This window comes from Coenobita brevimanus, chromosome 64 (assembly GCF_032717465.1).
Source record: "Coenobita brevimanus isolate Jiangsu-jjx chromosome 64, ASM3271746v2, whole genome shotgun sequence".
NCBI lineage: Eukaryota > Metazoa > Arthropoda > Malacostraca > Decapoda > Coenobitidae > Coenobita > Coenobita brevimanus.
The window spans coordinates 5702810-5722809 of record NC_137017.1 but is presented as its reverse complement, the minus strand read 5'-3'; the positions used below and the strand labels follow the sequence as shown (position 1 = coordinate 5722809).

Sequence of the window (20000 nt, the reverse complement as noted above, 5' to 3'; positions counted from 1 at the left end):
CAAAAAGATGTGGCCTGCTTGGAGTTACTTGTGCCTCGTGTTTTATAGTAAAGAAATAAAGGAAAATAAAAATGAAGTATGATTGAGGTATTGTGGAAGGAGAGGTCGTTGCTGTGTAGGGACAAAAATGCCTGTAATTCTGTTTGTCATCCTTTACTGAATCACGTTGGGCAATAAATTCACAGATAAAATTATCGTTGGATAGGTAGATATAGATTTTTACTCATTTGGGCAATAAATAGACAGATGAAGAGATAGTTGGATAGATATAAATATTTTTTCACTGTACCTTAATCCGTCGTCTCCTAAGCCTGTGTACCCTTGAGGCCAGCTGTACCGTGGCTAGCGTCTCCTGGTAGTGTGCGGCTGAGGGGGATACGTGTACCAGCATGGCCGCCACGCATCTCACAGACCCAACACACTCTCGCAGCACCCTAGGTAGCTTCCCGTCCCTGTGTGCGGATGAGAGAGGGGTGAGTGTGAGAGGGGAGTGTGTATGAATGTGTGTGTGTGTGAGAGAGAGAGATTCATCTGTCACTCTAAACAGTAGTAACATCGCCAGGCATTAGCAAAAATCACTGTCAGAATTGGCAGGAGTAATAGGTCAGTATTAGAACAACATTGAATTATTTATTTGTCATTAACTGAGCCCCATATTTTGTGTCAGGTTCTGTCATAAATAGACCCCCATATTTTCTCATAGTCGACCAGTGAGTTCGCCTCCCAAGTTCCTCTTCCGTCTTGCCCCAGCCCTATTTGACTTTTGTACCTCATATAAATCCCCAAGCATTGCCGATATCCGGTATAAATGCAGCTGGACTTCCCATCATCCCACCTGAGCCGTCCCCATATCGCTTCAGTAGGAAGGGAGATGGGAGTATCATCCTGTAGTCCACGGGGTTCACGTTTAGATAACCCTGAGGTCACAACAAAAACACACCTCAAAGAAGACCCCATATTTACTCAGTGTTTACGTGCAGCTTCATCCCCACCTCACCTCACCTCACCCCTACCTCACCTCACTTCACCTCACCTCAACCCCACCCACGCCGCCATGGCCTCCGAGGATCACCGGCACACAATTACTTGGGGGCAACTTTGGCGTGAGGAGTTTGTGCTGGGCCAATTTCGCTGTGGCTCAGGGGAGTTTGTGGGGGCAAAGTTTGTGGTCATGATGGGTCAGATGATCACCCGGGACAACCACCCACTAACCCAACCACCCACTGTCAGAAATAGAACCATGGCTGCTTCCAGTAGTTCCACAACCACATCACAACCACCACTACCACCAGACATACAACCACGGCTGCTTTTAGTACTACCACAACCACATCACAATCACCACTACCACCAAACATACAATCACGGCTGCTTATAGCACTATCACAGCCACATCACAACCACCACTACCACCAGACGAACAACCACGGCTGCTTTTAGTACTACCACAACCACATCACAACCACCAGACATACAACCACAACCAGTTCTCTCACTAGTGGAATTCTGACTGTCTTTACCACGACCACCGTGAGAAGTACAACCACGACCAATTTGCACTGTTAGCACTTTCACTATAGTTTCATAAGCACGACCACTTTACTATCCTTATCTTCGGCTCATAAATTAGCTATCGTAGTCATAGTCCTCTGTAACCAGTGGCCTCGAATGGTCAAGTAGGTGTGTTGCTGTTTGCGTTATATTGTACCCTGTTTGTTTTCCTTTAACTACAACGGCTAGAAATAAAGTCATCACTATTATAGCACCATTTTAGCATCATTACAGTACCGTGTCTTCCTTTTCCTCAACTACAACGAGGGCCAGATTTTTCCACGGATTTCCTCTTAATTTTATCACTTTTAGCTCCAGGATTTACTTAACACGGTCTCTGTCATCACCACAACCACAACTGTCATAACCACTACTACCATAACTACTTCCCCACCACTGCTCCACCACAACTACCGTACAGCAGTCACTATTACCACTACCATTCTCACTGCAAGTCACATTCAGCACAGTTACCACAATTTCTTCCACCACAGTCACGACCACCACCATCACCACAATCCACCATCACAAACTCATCCACTACAATCACTACACCACCACCCACATTCACCACCACCACCACTGTCACAAACTCATCCACTCCGTCACACTAACCAATCGAGAGCTTTTATTGCGAACATTATTTTTAACCTCTCCCTTTCACTACGTCAGACAGAGCTATCGGTCCATTACGTCTGTTTTATACGTTTATATCCTGTGAAATAACTATCTTCCAGCTATTGATAGAGGTTTACGTAGGGAAATATAACGAAAGACATTCCTATCAATTAATCTTAACCATCTTCCCCTTCATAATTTGCTCCTTAAGTCTCCATTAGGTTGAATAAAATCACCTGGTTGTAACAAGAATAATAACCCATACAGAGAACGTCATCGTAGGGAATGGGTTAAAATTATGAAGGATGAAAGGCACAGCTTGTAAATTCTTATCTCGACTAAAGCTTGTCTCAGCCATCTTCCCTGTATTATGTGCTTATTTTACGTCTGGCGACACACACACACACACACACACACACACACACACACACACACACACACACACACACACACACACACACACACACACACACACACACACACACACACACACACACACACACACACAAAATCCCTGTTCACATAAGCCTAACACTTAAGCACAGTATTTTCCATTCTGCAGTAACATTTATATTTCCCGTAGAGCCACCAATGATACGATTTTAGCATCCCCCCAAACCTGACATTTTGATATCCTTTTCTTATCGCCATCAAATTCCGCCTCAACACTATGCCTACAAGAGACACGAGGCAATTCAGTAACAACATTGAGCTTCGAAATACACACACCACGGATAGAGCAGCAATAACCATCGCCTTCACATTCCTTTTCCCTTTACCCGCGTCCCAACAACCACGTCTCACATTGTCCTTTCGATGGAGATGTTACTTTTCTTTCTACAACACCTTTTATTTTCCGCTTGTCTGACACCACTTTCAAAATTGTAATAGCCACGAAAACCTGACATTTCAATATCCCTCTCCATAGGCCTCGGCAGTGCAGCCCCTCGTCACATCGCCTCCAGTAATAGATGACACTTTCCATTTTACAGCAACGTTCACCATCCCTATAACATCACCAGCAACCTGTAATAACCCTCAAGTCTGTAAGTTCATATATATTTTCCAGTCGCCTTAGCTATTCCTTTTCACATTATTCTTTCGATAGAGAGGTTACTTTTAATATTACATTTTTTTTCTTTTTTGGTCTAGTATTTTCGACCTGTCATACATCAGTTCAGAATCGCAATACTTCTTCCATTCTCCACAAAACTCCCTGTTCACATCACCCTGTACGATATAGAAAACTTCATCCATTCCACAGCACATTCTCCTCCCCATTGCAAGACACCGTTGACTAAATTGCAATAACATCCATAACAAATCGCAATAGCCACCAAAATCTGGCATTGTTACATCCCTCTCAGTCGTTATAAAAACCCCTTCTCACTCTAACCATTACCACAGAGACAGCGGTTTCAAGTGTATAGCATTCGCCTTTCCTTTAAACACACTTGACAGCACTGAAATAGCAAGAAAAAAAATACAGTAGCCAGCCAAACCTGACATTAGCAGCTGCCTTTTCCAGTTACCGCTATAATCCTACTTCACAATAAGTTAGAATATAAGATGATGTTTTCCACGTCATACCATCCTTGATCTTCACCTTACCAGAGAATACTTAGCAACTTTAGCAACATTCAGCTTTACGAGATGAGCAAAAACTTAAATGGCACACGCACATAAATATGTATTATCCCTTTTTATATATTGTGACATCCCAACTTTACTCCAACACTTGCACCACAACGGCATCAGGAACCACACCACACCACCACCATAGTCACTACCCCAGACACCATTCCAGCCCCTCCTACCACCACACCAACCACCACAAATCATGACCACAACCATTTTATGAAGCGCAACCCAACCACAACACTCATAACACATCCGTCCCCATTACAACCATCCTCTACCACCACCTCTATGTGAAAGAAAAAGTAGCACCCCAACTACCACAACCAGTCACAGTCAATACCAAACCTGACAACCACCATTTCAGAAACCACTACAAAAACCACCCTTTACGCCAACTACCACTCCAACCATGCCAACCACCACGAGCTAAAGCCATCATCTCAGTAACCACCACCACCACCACCACCCGAGCCTCAGCTGTCTCTAGTACCACACCCATCCATTCAAGGACCATCATTCCTCCCCCGTACAACGACCACCACACTAGTCATACCACGCCAACCATCACTCTAATCGCCATCACATCCCCAACCACCCGAACCACAACAGTCTCAAGAACCATCACCACAGCCGCCTCCAGTACCATCACCACCATCGCACAGCTGCCATTCAGACTACCAGTTCCAACCACCACGCCAAGCACGATCATATTACAAACCACAACCATCCATTGCAGCTACCACACCACCGCACCAACCAACACACACACCACCGCACCACCCAACACACACACACACACACCACACCACCCAACAACACACCACACCAACACCACACCACCACACCAACCATTCCATCCAGACGGCATCCCCTGAACGAGCACTGTAACAAACCACTAAGCCTCTAGGTATTGACTTTAAACTTCTTGAGATGCGGCAATTTCCCCTCTAACTGCCGGATAAGATGCCCTCAGTCGGGTGGGTTTGGCGGTCGGTGGATTTTTCTCTCTCTCTTGTCTCTCTCTTACTGTCTCTTGTCTCTGTCTTTCTCTTCTCACTCTGTCTCTCCCGTGTCTCTTTTTTTCCTTCTTATGTCTCTAATTTCCTGTCTTTCCGTTCTCTCTCTTTTTCAGTCTCTCTTGTTTCTCTTTCTGTCTCTGTCTCTCTTTGTCTGTCTTTCTCTTGTTCCTCTTTGTCTGTCTTTCTCCTGTTTCTCTTCGATCTCTTCTCTCTTTTTTTTTCTCTCTCTCGTTTCTCTTTTTCTGTCTCTCTCTTGTCTCTTTTTCTGTCTCTTCATTGTGATTGTTTTGTGGGATTTTGGTCTTTCGTTTGTTGATTTTAGTTTTTGTCTATTTTATTTTAAGTTTTAGGTTTCTGTGTGTGTGTGTGTGTGTGTGTGTGTGTGTGTGTGTGTGTGTGTGTGTGTGTGTGTGTGTGTGTGTGTGTGTTTGTTTGTAATCGAATGCTCTTTGTCTTTCTTCAAGGGAGCGTTGTAAAAGGAATCGAGTCTTCCTTTCCCCTTTCATTGTGGGTCCCTAGTTTGAGTATTGTACTTGTGGGATCCAGTGCTCTTTATTACTCTCCATCTCTTCATTGTAGGGAAAAGAATAATTATCTGTCTCTCCTTCAGTGTGTCTTTGAAGTGGAAGGTAACATATTCCGCAGTCATATGCTCTTCCTTGCGCCTCTCTTTTTCTCCATTTTGCCTCTGCTTTTTTTTTTTTTTTTTTTTTTTTTTTTTTTTGGTCGAGTCGGGTGATTGACAGAGGATCGAATACTTCCTTGTCTCTCTCATTCTCGATCTCAAGTGGGTTTATTTTCCGTTTCTAAGACGTCAGCCGCAGTTCCCCGTATTTCTTTATTTCCCTTCAGCCCCTTCAAGGAGATGAGCCACTGGATTTTCTTCATAGTGTGTGTGTGTGTGTGTATGTGTGTGTGTGTGTGTGTGTGTGTGTGTGTGTGTGTGTGTGTGTGTGTAGGTCACTGGGTTTTCTTTATTTGTGTGTATTTGTGAGTGTATGCGTGTATGTGTTTGTTTTTGCTTGCTTGTTTTTCTGTTTTTTCCGCCTTTCGATAGCCCTGATAACGAAGGACGTAAAGCTGGTACTATTAATAATGGAGAATTAATTGATCTTTGCTGAAATGTGACGGTATCAGGCATTTTAATTAGAGACAGCATCGTTCTGTAGTGGTCCGTGGGGATTGATTCTAATATTTTATCTCAGGAGAATCATTTAAGCTGAGTAAAAGAGTCTGTTGGTAAATAGGTTATATAATTGTCAGGCTTTTAAGGTTGGGATAAGGTAAGTCAGGTGAGATTGGGTAATATAGCTTAGTCCACCAACTTATAAGATCAGGTGAATTACAGCACCATAGGTATATAGTTAGGTTAGGTGAGGTCAGATAAGGTTAGATAAGGCTAGGTCGCGCTTGGTTAGACTAGGTTAGCTTATGTTACGTGGAGTTGAATTAGGTTTTGCTGGGCTAGGTTGAGGTTAGGTAGACAAATAGAAACAAGAATCTTAAACCTATATTCTCACTTGTAGGGCAGGTGTTTTTGCCCGTTGAATATAGCGAGGATGACGTTGCCCAGCGCGGTGAGGTTGAGGCGCGTGGGACCTTTACCGCGATCCAGGGCACCGAAGTCGATCAGGTGCAGTCGACTCCTTCCACCTGCCACTGGGGGAGAGGGGAGAGAAAATTGGGTGGTTAGAGGGGGAGTAGAAAACATTGGTTGACCAGGTGCGTTCGACTCCTTACACTATTTAGTTTGGAGGGTTAAAAAACAGGTGAGGATTACAGGGAAGGTAGAAACGGAGGTCGATCAGGTACACTCGACTTCCTCCACCTGTCACTGGAGAGAGAGAGAGAGAGAGAGAGAGAGAGGTGGGAATTGTTACGTGAGACCCACCGGGGAGACTTTCATAAACTAAATTACCTCACAAAATAAAGCTAATTAGAGGGCACGCTCTTGTATCACTTAATGCGTGAGGACCTACGTAAAAAAAATTCTGTGGATGCAAGCTTCTGTTAACGGTAAAATGTCCTTAATTATTTTCTTTTTTTATTTCCTTTAGTCTCTTATATGCTCGTTTTTTTTTTTTATTCTTTTCTTATCACCTTCCTTCGCATTCTTATATCCCTCTTAGGCCTTCTTCCTTACTACCCCTGACTCCTTATGTCTTCCTTATCTTATTTCTTGTCTTAATTTTCCTTCCTCTTCATTCTTATCTTCCTTTCTTTTTTAACTAATCCCTCTCACCTCCTAACGTCGCTTCCTTGTTGTCTCCTTATATCCTCCTTCCGTACATACTTTTTCTCTTCCTTAATACCTCCTTTCTTTCCATTCTTATATCCTCCTCCTTTACGTACTTACTCCCCCCCCCTCCTGCCTCCCCTCTCCCGGCTCTACCCTCCTCCTGCTTCCCCCCTTCCCACCCACCCCCCGTCGTATCTCGCTCCACGATATAAAGTCCAGTAAAGCAGGGTGACGTGGGGCCGCCGCGACGAACTTTGCTACCAGTCTCTACCAAAATACTGAGCCTATCACCCACACCCGGTGCCACGACCCCCTGACCTCCCTATCCCCCTATCTACCACTACCCCTGACCCTCCTACCTCGTCCATTCCTACCCCTGACTCTCCTATCCCTCTGTCTACCACTACCCCCAACCCAACCCCTTGTTGTACCCCTCCCTCCTAAATTTATCCCCTCTCCTACCCTCCCTTAGCCTTCAGATGTACTACTTTTCATCTACAATGTTCTTTCTTCCTCCTCGCTCTCTCCTTCCTTGTTGAATCTCTCCCATCCTTCCTAATACCCCCACCTCCCTAACACCTCCCCTTCCGGGCCACTTCACCCTCCCATCTCTATCTTGCCCTTACCCCCATCTTGATTCTCTTTCCACCCCCTTTCTTGATCCTCTTCCCTTCCTCATCTCCCAGGTTGTACTAGTCATCATTTCAACCTTCTTTCCTTCCCCCTTAACTCCCTCTTCCCCACTCCTACTGTCTCCACCTCCGTTGAATCTCTCCTCTCGTAGCCTCCTCCCCTCTTCTACCCCCTGCTACCCCTCCACTTGTACCTCTCCCCCCCTCCCAGATATACTACCCTCCATCTACCACCTTCTTTTCTCTCCTCTTCCCCTTCTAACTTAACCCACGGTATGTTTCTGTGGCCTCATTTTTCCTCACTCGTCTCCACTACCTCTGGATTTTCTCTCCCATCTCCTTGCTTCTTCGTTCTCAAGCCTGCGTCTTTCATATAGGCTCAACCAAACCTCACCTCCATCCCACCTAACACTATACCGCGCTACATACATTCTTCAGCCCTCTCTCTCTCTCCACACAGCCTTCTGTTTAGCACTGAATTTCCGTTCGTTTTCACTAAGATCACTAAGATCCATATTTTCATTTTTTTCCGCTCCTTGCATCCACAGTCGACTCCGTATACGTTAATTGCCTGACCCCTAATCTCAGTGGTAGTTTCCAGTACCTTGCCCACTATTCTGGTAAGCCCGCACGATCTCAAACTACCTTCGGCCTCAAACCCCACTTCTCTTCGCGCAGCCAAAACCAACTACCTTTCTATCCATTTTCAAACACATAACTTTAGCATTCATCCATCTTTCTACTCCATCATTCAGTAATTCAGTTCCTCTTCCTTCTTCATTCGGCCCTATTTCACTTCATTCTTTCTCTGTTCTTCATTCCTTCCTTCATCTTTTCATTCGTCCTTAACCAGATCCTATGGTAATCTTTCCCGACTTCCTTCCTTCAGACTCAACGCCCAGTGAATTTTCAAAGTCCAGATTCCAGAGTTGATCCAGTTTCCAGTTTCCATTAGTTCTTTTCACACACACACACACACACACACACACACACACACACACACACACACACACACACACACACACACACACACACACACAGCCTGCCCTACTTCCCATTCCGTCCACATCCCTAGCCAGGAACAACACCTCCCAGTAGCCTCTCTCTTATTAGTTTACCCCTCCCTCCCACACCCTTAGTCTGTCTCGTAACTCTTCCTTCTGGCCTCTCTGGGGTCTTGAGAGAGAGAGAGAGAGAGAGAGAGAGAGAGAGAAAGACAGACAGACAGACAGACAGACAGACAGAGACAGACAGACAGACAAAGACAGAGAGTCGACCTAGGACGTAAATATTTGTTCGTTGAGATGGAAAGAAGGAAAAGAAAACGAAAAGTAGTAATGGGAAATAGAGAGGGGGGATGGGGACGGAAGAAGAGAAAGAAGTAGAGAGAGAGAGAGGGAAGAGGAGTTTGAGGGGAGGGGGGAAGAAATGAAGGGTAGACCGAGGACGTAAAAAATTTCAGAGTTTTATGGCCCCAACATTTTTTGATTCACTGACACTTTACGTTTCTTCTTAGGCCTTCTCCCTTCCACGCTTTATTTATTCCGAATTTTCTGAGCTTTATTATATTCCTCCATGATTTCTTTATTTCTGTCTTTATTTCCATGTGTGTCTTCAGTGTTTTTCGTGTGTTTTTTCTCGTTTCTTCAAGTTATCGTAGTTTGACGTCTTAAAAAACTCGAATTGCAGTCTGCAGGTGTATAATTTCTTCAGTATTCGTCGTTCTGTTCTGCGTCAAGATAGAACTAAAATGCTGAGGTGTGTGTGTGTGTGTGTGTGTGTGTGTGTGTGTGTGTGTGTGTGTGTGTGAGAGAGAGAGAGAGAGAGAGAGAGAGAGAGAGAGAGAGAGAGAGGAAAAAATGTGCTTGTCTTTTGGGGCCCTTCTTTCCATCATACGCAGCCCCTGTTTTCTCTCATTCTTTCTCTCTTATACGGTGCCTAGTTTCTCTCTCTCTCTCTCTCTCTCTCTCTCTCTCTCTCTCTCTCTCTCTCTCTCTCTCAAATTCCTTTATTATCCTCTATCCCATTCCCAAGCCACCACCATTCACCGTCTCTCTTTTCCCATTCTACCTCTTTCGTCTCGTCGTTTCCATCTCTTCCCTTACCTCTCCCCTCTCCTCACATACGGTACTTCATCCACTCACAGTTTCCCTTCTGCTCCACTTTTTGCCCTCCACTTCTCCCTTACAGCCCATGCAAGTCTCCTTTCCCCACCTTTTTATCTTCTTTGTCTATCCCTCCATCCTTCCAGTTCTTTTACCCCTCTCCTCTTTTCCCCTTATCCCCTCCTGCTGTCTCATCTCCATCTTTCTCTTTCCATTCTTCTTTCCTGCCCCAACCATCCGCCTTGTAGTAATTCCTCCGTCCTTGCTGTTTTTCTTTATACCCGTCTTCCTCTCTTCCCCTCCACAACCAACCCAACAATCACACACACACACACACACACACACACACACACACACACACACACACACACACACACACACACACACACACACACACCTTCAATCTGGCCAACCCCTCGACGCAGTTTATATTAAGAGCGACTGGAGACTTAGAGACGGGGTAGAGGGGGCCTTAAGACGGTAACACTTGGTACCAACGACTTGCTTTACTACCAAGAGGGGAGTAGGGGGAGATGGAGGGGTGAGTGGGGAGGAGAGACAGATGGATGGAGAGGGAGGGGGGAGTGAAAAAAAGGAAGGAAAGAGGAGATGGAAGGGTGAGAGAGGAGGAGAGAAAGGGGAGATGGATGGAGAGGGATGGGGGAGTGAAAAAGGGAGGGAAGGAGATGATGGAGGGATGAGTGGGGAGTAGGGAAAGGGGATATGGATGGAGAGGGATGGGGGAGTGATAAAGGGAAGGAAGGAGGAGATGGAGGGGTGATGGAGGAGAGAGAGAGAGAGGAGAAGTGGATGGAAAGAGAAGTGGGAGAGAAAAAAGGAAGGAAGGAGAAGTGGGAGAAGAATAGAGATGAAAAATGGACGAGAGAGAAATGAAGAAATGAAAGAATGGAAGAAAAACATGGAGATACACCCAAGAAGGGACGAAATATGAGGAAATTGGGAAAAAATGATGAGATGAATAACGTGTGTGAGAGGTGGAGGGACACGAAAAAAAAAAAAAAGGACAGGGAAGAGAAAAATAGAATGAGGGAGAACAGTAATGTGAAGGAGAGAAAATGAAAAGCAAAAGAATGGAATGGTAAGGTGAAGGGGAGTTGAGGGACTAGTGGAAGGAGAGGAGGAATGATGGAGGAGGATGGAGTGAAGAAAGAGGAAGAGGAAGGGATTAAGTTAGACACATGAAAAGTGGAGTGAAAGATAAAGATAGCTTGGAGAAAAGAGTTGATGGAGACGGGGATGAAAGGGAGGTGAAAGATGGTAAAGTACGGAGGACGAGTGGAAGTAGATGGAGAGAAAGAAGAGGTGACAGATAGGGTGAAATAAAGAAAAAAGAAAGGAGGAATGAAGAGAAGGATTGTGAGTGAGGGGATCGGAAGAGAGGCGTGATTGAAGCAGAGAGAGAGAGAAACGAGAGCTGAAGTAAGGAAGGCGAGGCCGAAATGAAAGGAGAACAGTTGAATAAGCAGGATCTTTAAGCAAAATTACTAAAAAGAAAGTTCTAAAGGGGAGAACAAGAGCAAATAGAAGAGACGAGAATGAAGGAGATGTGATAAAAGAAGGACGCAGGATGATGGATTGTAAAAAATAATAATAATAATAATAATAATAATAATAATAATAAAAATACCAGAAAACAAGAAGCCGGGAATAGCAGTTTTAAAAGCAAGGCAAAGAAAAAGAAGAATGTTTGGGAAAAGGGAAGCAGTACTGAGAGGAAGGATGAAATGGAAAAGCGAAATAAGAAAAATGATGAACCAAAACATGAAAGGCTGGGAAAGAATGATAGTTAGTGTTTGAAATTTTGCAGAAGTCATAGTAAAAGTTAACAGAGCGAAAATGTCAGAAAGTGGATGATATATTATAAATTTTCATCGAAGGTCTCCATTAGTTGAAAGTAATTGATGGTGAATGACGTCCGTAAATGTTGAGCAGGTACAGTACAGTCGCGAGAAAATATTAGCCGATAGCTCCCCCTGTCAGCACTGTCCTTCCATCTATATTTAGTTTGCCTCCTCAGATGTAATGGAGTATCTTTCCTTTTAATACGTTTCTGTTGTGCTTAAAATTACTGTCATAAAGTATCGTCGTCACAGTCGGCGTGGAGGTGTCAACGAATTTTTGCTCTCATTGAACGGTGGAATGAGAGACGGAAAAAATATCTGGAAAATGACGGAAAAAGGACGGAAATTGAGTTAATATTTTTGGTATTTTTGGTAAGGGAGGTAAAATTGCTCGTATTTTTCTCCCCGGTTTTTATTTCCTTCCCTCGGACTAATTTTTGCACTTTTTTTTTTCTTCTTCGGCTTGACCACTTGAGTACCCTAGCCTTTCTCTCCTCTTCTTCCTCTTCCCCTTCCTCCTTCTCCTTCTCCTCCTCCATCTTGACCACTCGTACGCATCCCCTCTCTCCCTCTTCCTGGTATGCATTTGACTACTTGGAACCTCCCTTTCTTGCCTTCCTCTTCACTTCTTTACACTTTTAAATTACCTTTTCACTTCTGTTTTTTTATGTGTGTTTAGATTCTTTCCCTTTCTTCTTTTCTTCCATGTTGCCTTCCCTCTTCCATTCCCTTTCTTATTTCCCTTTTTCCCTTCCCTTCTTCCATTCTCTCTCTCTCTCTCTCTCTCTCTCTCTCTCTCTCTCTCTCTCTCTCTCTCTCTCTCTCTCTCTCATGTCCTCTGCCTTACCTCCTCCCTTGGCCGAGGTGTCGACGGAGTACTGATAGATATTGAGGGTGAAGATGAGGTGTGCGTGCCTGCCCTGATCATCGGTGTGTCTGTGGGCGAGGGCGGCGTCTAGCAGGTGGGCGGCCCTCTCCACCGTGGGCGCCCTCACCTCGGCAGCGTGGGCCAAGAGGAGCGACGATCCCGTATCCTCCATCAGAAACACCCCGGGCGATTGTTCACCTGTAGGGAGGGTCAAGAGTAGTTAAGAAGTACTTTTGTGGAGGTCAAGGGTAGTGTTAAGAAATATTGTTGAGTTTGACCCCATTCCTGCGTCAAATGTATTATAATCCGATTTAATGTACGTCACCTGATTTGTGTAGACGAGAGGGGTGTTAAAAATTATTGCTGGGAAATTTTACCCTGTTCTTGTGTCTACATGAATAGAATCTCATTTAATTTACATTTGTTTATTCATGTAGCTCAGTCTATCGATCCACCAGCTGTTCCTTTCCCATTGCTTTCCAGGGGTATCGGTAAAATTGTTTGTGTATACGTGTCTGTCTATTTATATTTATCTCTGTCTTCTTGTATCAGTCGTCGTGTGTATTGGTGCATTGGCGATAATATCAGTAGAATTAAAACAAAGATAAAACCGGAATAAGCGAATATATAAAAGCTTTCTTATCAAAATAGTAAGTCAAAACGTCCCACTCTCCCATCCACACATCCCTCCAGCCTTCGCAGTATCCCGGCTGCCATATTTCACCCCGGCTTAATCCCCGGCTGAAAGTTACCCGGCTCTTAAGTGTTAAAGGCTGTACGGGGCAGTTAAGGTGATTTAATTAATGCTTGGCCTAATATCCGGGGCTGTTATAGGCGGAGGACGAGGCTGCGGTGTGGACTTTGATGATGATGGTGATAATAATTTGGTGATTGAAATTTAGGCATGGATATTGATATAATAATTAGTGAATGGAATCTAGGGATGGAGAGAGAGAGAATTTATTTATATTTGTTTTATGAGAGATTGGAATGCTATGACGAATGTTTGGTGTGCTTGAAGGGTTATAGAAATGCTAAAACTGGATTGACGCACCGTAACCCACTAGACCACAAGGCGCCTAAAATCAGAACAAAAGAAGAAAAAAAGCTTCCATTGTACTGTAGGGATTAATGGTGTTTTTTTTTTAATTATCTTTTTATGGTAGGTCTATGTTCAGCTAATTGAAGATAGAGGAGAAAAAAAACTCGCTTAAATGATATGGTTAAAAGTAGGTTTGAACTAAGAGGAAAATGCTGATAGTCACCGAAAAAGAAATTAATATGGGATAGATAAATAGATGGATAGATAGATAGATAGATAGTTGTAGATAGATAGACATAGATATTGGAAACTTTGTCCCTTCGTTACATCACAGGGGAAAAATCAAACAATCAAAGGCACAGCAACAACCATTATACTGACGAAGTAATATTCCTTCACATTATTCACAGCGAGGTGTTTCTCCAGGACCCAAACAGACGTATTCTTTAAAAGGAGAGGGTGAATTTGTGTGCAAGGCGCCATTGGTTGACGCTTGATTGGGAGCAGTTGCATGACACCTGGTTGTTTTGTTTTGTTTTCGTTGTTTTGATTTTGGTTATTTGTTTTTGTTGATTCAGTTTTTTTGTTTATGTTTTTGTTGCTGTTTTTTGTTTGGTGGTGTTGTTTATGGTTTGGTGGTGTTTTGTTTTTGTTTTCTGTTGTTTGTTTTGTCTTGTTTTTGTTTTGTTATTGTTCTTGTTCTTGTTGCTCCACTTTCTTTTGGCCGTGAACCCGGTGGACTGCTGTCTCCAGGTGACTTTATTTATCTTAAGATTTTGTTTTCTTTTTTTTTGCTAGAGGGGTTAGATTTACCACTCGCTAATCCCCCATTAATATAGGTCTGCCTTTTAAGTCGAGTAAAATCCTCAGACAAGGTAGCGAAAATTACGACATAGGACTGAAGGGATTAACAACGATTTACGTAGTTTCATCGACTCAAATATTCCCCCTTAAAAAAATATATATAAAAAATAAAAAATAAAATAAAAGATCTAGCAGCTGCGAGCCATAAATTATCCCTTAATTAATTCCAAGGCCAAAGTGAAAACACAAATTCCAGTATTTAATGTACCCTAGAATTATCTGTATTAATTCTAAGGTTAGTCTTAATCAGTAATTCCTGTATCTATTGCTCCCCGGAATTTCTCCTTCCATTCTTTCTCATTGTCCCCCCATTTCTCACCAATGCACTCTCATTTCTCTTCACTGCCCCCCCCCCTATTTCTCCCCGTCCTTCCTGTCTCCCCACCCCTATTTCTCCCTGTCCTTCCTCTCTCTCCACCCCCATTTCTCCCCACCGTCCTTCCCATTTCTCCCCACACCATTTCTCCCTACCGCCCTTCCCCATTTCTCCCCACTGCCCCCCCATTTCTCCCCACCCCTCCTATCTCTCCCCATCGTCCCCCATTTCTCCCCCTCGTCCCCCATTGCTCCCCACCGTCCTCCCCATTTCTCCCATCCTCATTTCTTCCCATCTCCCCTCCCCATTTCTTTCCACTCTCCATGTCTCCCCACCCCCATTTCTCCCCTCCTCCATTTCTCCCCACCGCTCCTCCCCATTCTTTAAAAAATCTCGTTCATAAAAGAGGGCGCGATCGTAAACTGAGACAATGGCGTGATGGGGAATTTTTTTTACAGCTTATAATCCTCGAAAATTATGCCTTTCATTAGCTCAAAAGGCGGATATTCTCGTAAAGTGGTTTTTAATTATAGGATGAACGTTAATAAGGCGAGGACGCTGTGTGAGGAGCTTGTGCATTTCTTTTTTTATCGGAGGATGCTGGTGCAGAGTAGAGGGAAGGATGCTGGTAGATAGATGAGAGAGAGAGAGCGAGAGAGAGAGAGAGAGAGAGAGAGAGAGAGAGAGAGAGAGAGGGGATGCTGTTCTAGAAGAGACGAGACGAGACGAGAAGAGACGAGACATGACACCGTCCCTCTGTGTCTCCTTGCGCTTCACCTTTGGCTACCTGTTTTGCACCTGTTTGCACCTCTTTCGCGACTTAATTAGCACCTGGTTAACACCTTTTAAGATTTTTTTTTAATTTTCATACTGAAGTAAAAAAAAAAATCTGTCACCATGTTCTTACCTGTTTTCACTGTCTTCGTCTTAATGAACTTTTTCGTACCTGTGTTAATTATATATATACCTTGTTTTTACCCCTTTGTATGTGTTTTTAAGCCTGTTATGCACCTTTTCACACCTGTTTTTTTTAACTTTTTCACACAACCTGCGTCTCAGCTTCGTATTCAACTTTACATTATACCTCTTGCTTACCTGCCTCTCTCTCACCTCCTCTACACACACCTGTACATTGCTGACTTCACTCTTGCTTTTATGTGCATTCCTCTCTCTCTATACCATACCTCTTTACCCTCATTCAAACCACCCTATCACGTCGTCACAACACGTCTTAGCTCTCTTTAAAAATAACCATTCTGCAATTTTGCACAATAATATCGTTCCATTTTTCTTTTTTCTTTTTCTTAAGAACTATGGAACACTTGCACAATGTTCATGAAAAGTTTGGGGGGCTCCGAAGGTCTTATCATTGAGTTTTGAAAGTTATTGCTCACTGTCTCGTTAATTATCGTTATGAAGTGAACAGATATTTATGTCAGCAAACGTTCCTCGCTCATCCCACTTATTATTTGTCAAATTTTCCCATGTGTTTCCCATCATAGAGGTATTTTTATTGCCCAATTATTTTCTCACCTGTCACATACACCTTTTAGCACCTACCTAACACCTACGTGTCTTCTCAGTCACTCCTTTCATTGCTGCCTTAACATTTTTTTTTTTTTTTTACATATGGATCGTGTACTATCTTGCCTTATCAACACCCGCCTGCCGTACCCACACCCGCCTGGCTTACCCACACCCGCCTGCCTTACCCACACCCGCTTGCCTTACCCACAATCCCTACCTTACCTACACCTGCCTGCCTTACCCACACTCTCCTGATTTACCTTTGTGCTTCATCCACGCCTTGTTTTCCTCCCCATTTCATTTTTCTGGTCTTTATTTCTTCTTTTTTCTTTCAGTTCTTCTTCTATGGCTTCGTGTATTACCGTTTCTTCCCTGTGCACCCTTCTTGCTTGCTTGGTTCATTAATTCATTCACTCTTCCATCCTTCCTTCCTTCCTTCCTTTCATTCCCTTTCCTTTCCCTTGCCTCACTGTCACCTACCTTCCTCACTCACACTCCCCTGCCTTATTTTTACCCTTCCGTCGCTCACATCTGCCTCATCTTCCCCAACATTTTTGCCACATACTTCTTTTGCACGTTCCCTCCTACACGCCTTTTTGTTTTCCACCCTAAAAACACCTTCCTGATTCTTCCTTCGTTTCTTCGTTTATTCAGTCCTTTTTTCTTTATTTCTACCGTAACTTTTCGTCTGTTTTCTTTCATTTGTCCCATTCTTGATTTTTATCCTTCTTTTCGTCCCTTCCTTCCTTCCTTCCTTCCTTTCCTCCTTCCCTTACTTCTTTTTTTCCCTTCTGTCCTTCCTTCTTTGACTTTCTTCCTTCTTCCATCCTTTTTCCTTCAGTTCCTTCTTTGCTCCATCGTCTTTTCTTGTATTTCTCTCCTTTCGGTCTGCCAATTAGGCATCCTCTTGCTGGCTTCCCTTTTTCATTTTTTTTCTTCTTTCTCATTATTTCCTTACTTTTTATTTCCATCTTTCCCCTCTCATTCTGCCTTCGATTTATTCCATACACTCTTATAATCTTCATATATATTTTTTCTTCCTCCTTTCAAATTCTTCTCTCATTAATGTCTTCCTTCAAAGTCGTGTTCCCCCCTTTTTTATGTATATTTTGTCTCTTCCACATTTCTGTCATTCATACAAAGAGTATTATATATATTAACGAAGGTCGTAGTGGATGTAGGCCTGTGTGTGACTCGTGAAAATTGCTCTTGATTTAATTTTTGGGGGAGAATTCAATTTCCCTGTCTCGAATTTAGAATGGGCGATTAGATAACAGGGTGAGAGCGAGAGAGAGAGAGAGAGAGAGAGAGAGAGAGAGAGAGAGAGAGAGAGAGAGAGAGAATAGATAAATTGAAACATAGAAAGATAATGACAGTAAAACAGGGGTATAAAAATAATGAAAGATCACTTAATTAGAACAAGAGTAATATGAACGAAACAAAGTAACACGAAAAACGGGAGAAAAATATAATAACCAAATCCAGAAGAAAAATTTAAAAAGAAATGAACAAAACTTAGAAATAAAAGCGAAAATGAGAAAGGAATAATTCGAAGCTCTCAAAAGACCTCCGGGAACTAAGAGAAATGGAGATGAGATTATACTTGGCACTCAGAAGTGGTAATCAGACAGAGGATTGGCAGACTGGACGCCATGAGGAGGGATCTGATGGGTTATTGTGACAGGCCAGTGGGAAGGATGAGGAGATGAATTGAAGTTTTTTGGCTGCTGATGGAAAGGATAGATGAGGATAGAAGATTGAAATGAGTAGAGATTGAGATGATGTTTTGGTTGTAGATGGAAAAGAGGATAGAAGAGGGTCGGATATTGAAGTGAACAGAGATTGAGAAGGTAGTGTTTTGATTGCAGATTGAAGAGAGGATAGAATACCGAAATGAATAGAAATTGAAAGGGTAGTGCTTTGGCTGCAGATTGAAAGGAGAATAGAAAAGGATAGAGGATTGAAATGAGTCGAGCTTGAGATGTTGTTTTGGTTAAAGATTAAAAGGAGGATTGAAGAGGATAGACTACTGATATGAACAGAGAGTGAGAAGATGATGTTAAATTATAAAATTGATGGAGAGGAAAGTTTTAACTGACAAAATGAATGGAAAATAATGCAAAAAAAAAAATTAAGTGGAAGGTTAGAATATGAACAGAATAGAAACTGATAAGATAGTGTTAAATAATGGAATTGAGGGGAAAAAAGGAAAAGTGAGACCAGAATACGTATCCTAATCTAACCCAACCAAACCTAACTTGATCAGGTTGGCGGATCAGACGCCGTGAGGGATGAAATTGATGGTTTATTTTGACAGCTTATCGGGAAGGAAGAAATTGAATTGGAGAGGGTGAAAGCTGAATAACGTATGGAAGTAAAAAACAAAAATGTTGAAAATCGAAGTAATTGAAACATATGAACTGAACAGACGATGAAAAGTTTGGAGAATGTAAAATGTATAAGTGACTGAAAATAAAAATTAATTTAGTTAAATTATGGAAGACATTAGCCCTAACCTAAAATAACGTAACAAGACTGGCTGTTGACTTTTTTTAAGGGAAATTTTCGTAGGCTTTCTGTCGTTGGTTTGCGAAATGTTACAAAAATAAATCTTGCGTAAAATATATCTAAGACGCTAGTTGTAAAATATGAAAATTAATCGGTAATATCAATGTTTCATAGTGTACAGATCTGTAAGCATAAAAGTGTGGAGGAAGCATAGAATTGTGATAGCATGTCTCAGGATAGGAATAGTTTTTAGATGTAGAAATAGACACCTATGCTACAGAAATAATTACGTACGACAGAAATAAAGACGTGTAATAGAATACAGAAGTGAAATACTGTATAAAAGTTTGGTTGCAATAGAGTGGGAGATATGGTGAGTGAGGACAGGGTGAGTGAGGACAGGGTGAGTGTGAGATAGGGTGAGGCCAGGGTGGGTGGACTAGGCCGAGGCAGACCATCAGCCGTGATAAATGCTGGACTCCCCACTCTCTCATACATACATACATGCATTCATTCATACATACATACACACATACATACATACTGCACATACAGAATTCTGGCGTCCCTCTCCCCATCTCATACCTACATACATATATATATATATATTGCACACACTCCCGTCTCCCCCCTTTCATACATACATACATACATACGCACGTACATACATCACACACACACACACATACATAATGAGCACACAGAATACTGGCTTCTCTCCCACCTCCTCCTTTCTCATACATACATACATACATTCATACATGCATATATACATAAATATACAGTATACTACACATATATTCCGGTAACCATTCCGTATACCATCTCATCACCTCCGTCACTGCCATATATTTTTCTCTTGCTATATCCTCCCTACCTTTCCCAAACAAACCATCCCTCTCTCTCCCCTTTTTTTTTTTTTCTTCCACTCCGTCATGCCTCCCTTCATCCGATTTTCTATATGCAGAAAAGAAAAAAAAACAAAAACCTGGGGAAGTTAAAGAAAATTGAAAAGAAATGATTCAAATTTAAGATAACTTTAAATGAAAATGCTTGGATGTGGAGGTCATAGGCAGAAGGAAAGAAACCATGACTTTTTGTGTACTTGAACTGTGAATATTGAGGTAGCTCTTATTACACAGTTAGACGGGTGTGTGTGTGTGTGTGTGTGTGTGTGTGTGTGTGTGTGTGTGTGTGTGTGTGTGTGT

At 42.7% G+C, this 20000-nt stretch overlaps 1 protein-coding gene across 1 annotated transcript in view; it reads right to left on the bottom strand.

Annotated features, from left to right (window-relative positions):
* The window catches only part of LOC145404632 (uncharacterized), a 195711-nt gene that overhangs the window by 46558 nt on the left and 129153 nt on the right, over nt 1-20000 (bottom strand). Inside the window, exons 7-9 of the mRNA XM_080276153.1 lie at nt 12515-12733; nt 6350-6488; nt 290-452 (exon numbers count right to left, since the gene is read on the bottom strand). Of these exons, the coding sequence (XP_080132279.1) occupies nt 290-452; nt 6350-6488; nt 12515-12733 (521 nt within the window). The remainder of the gene's footprint in view (nt 1-289; nt 453-6349; nt 6489-12514; nt 12734-20000) is intronic.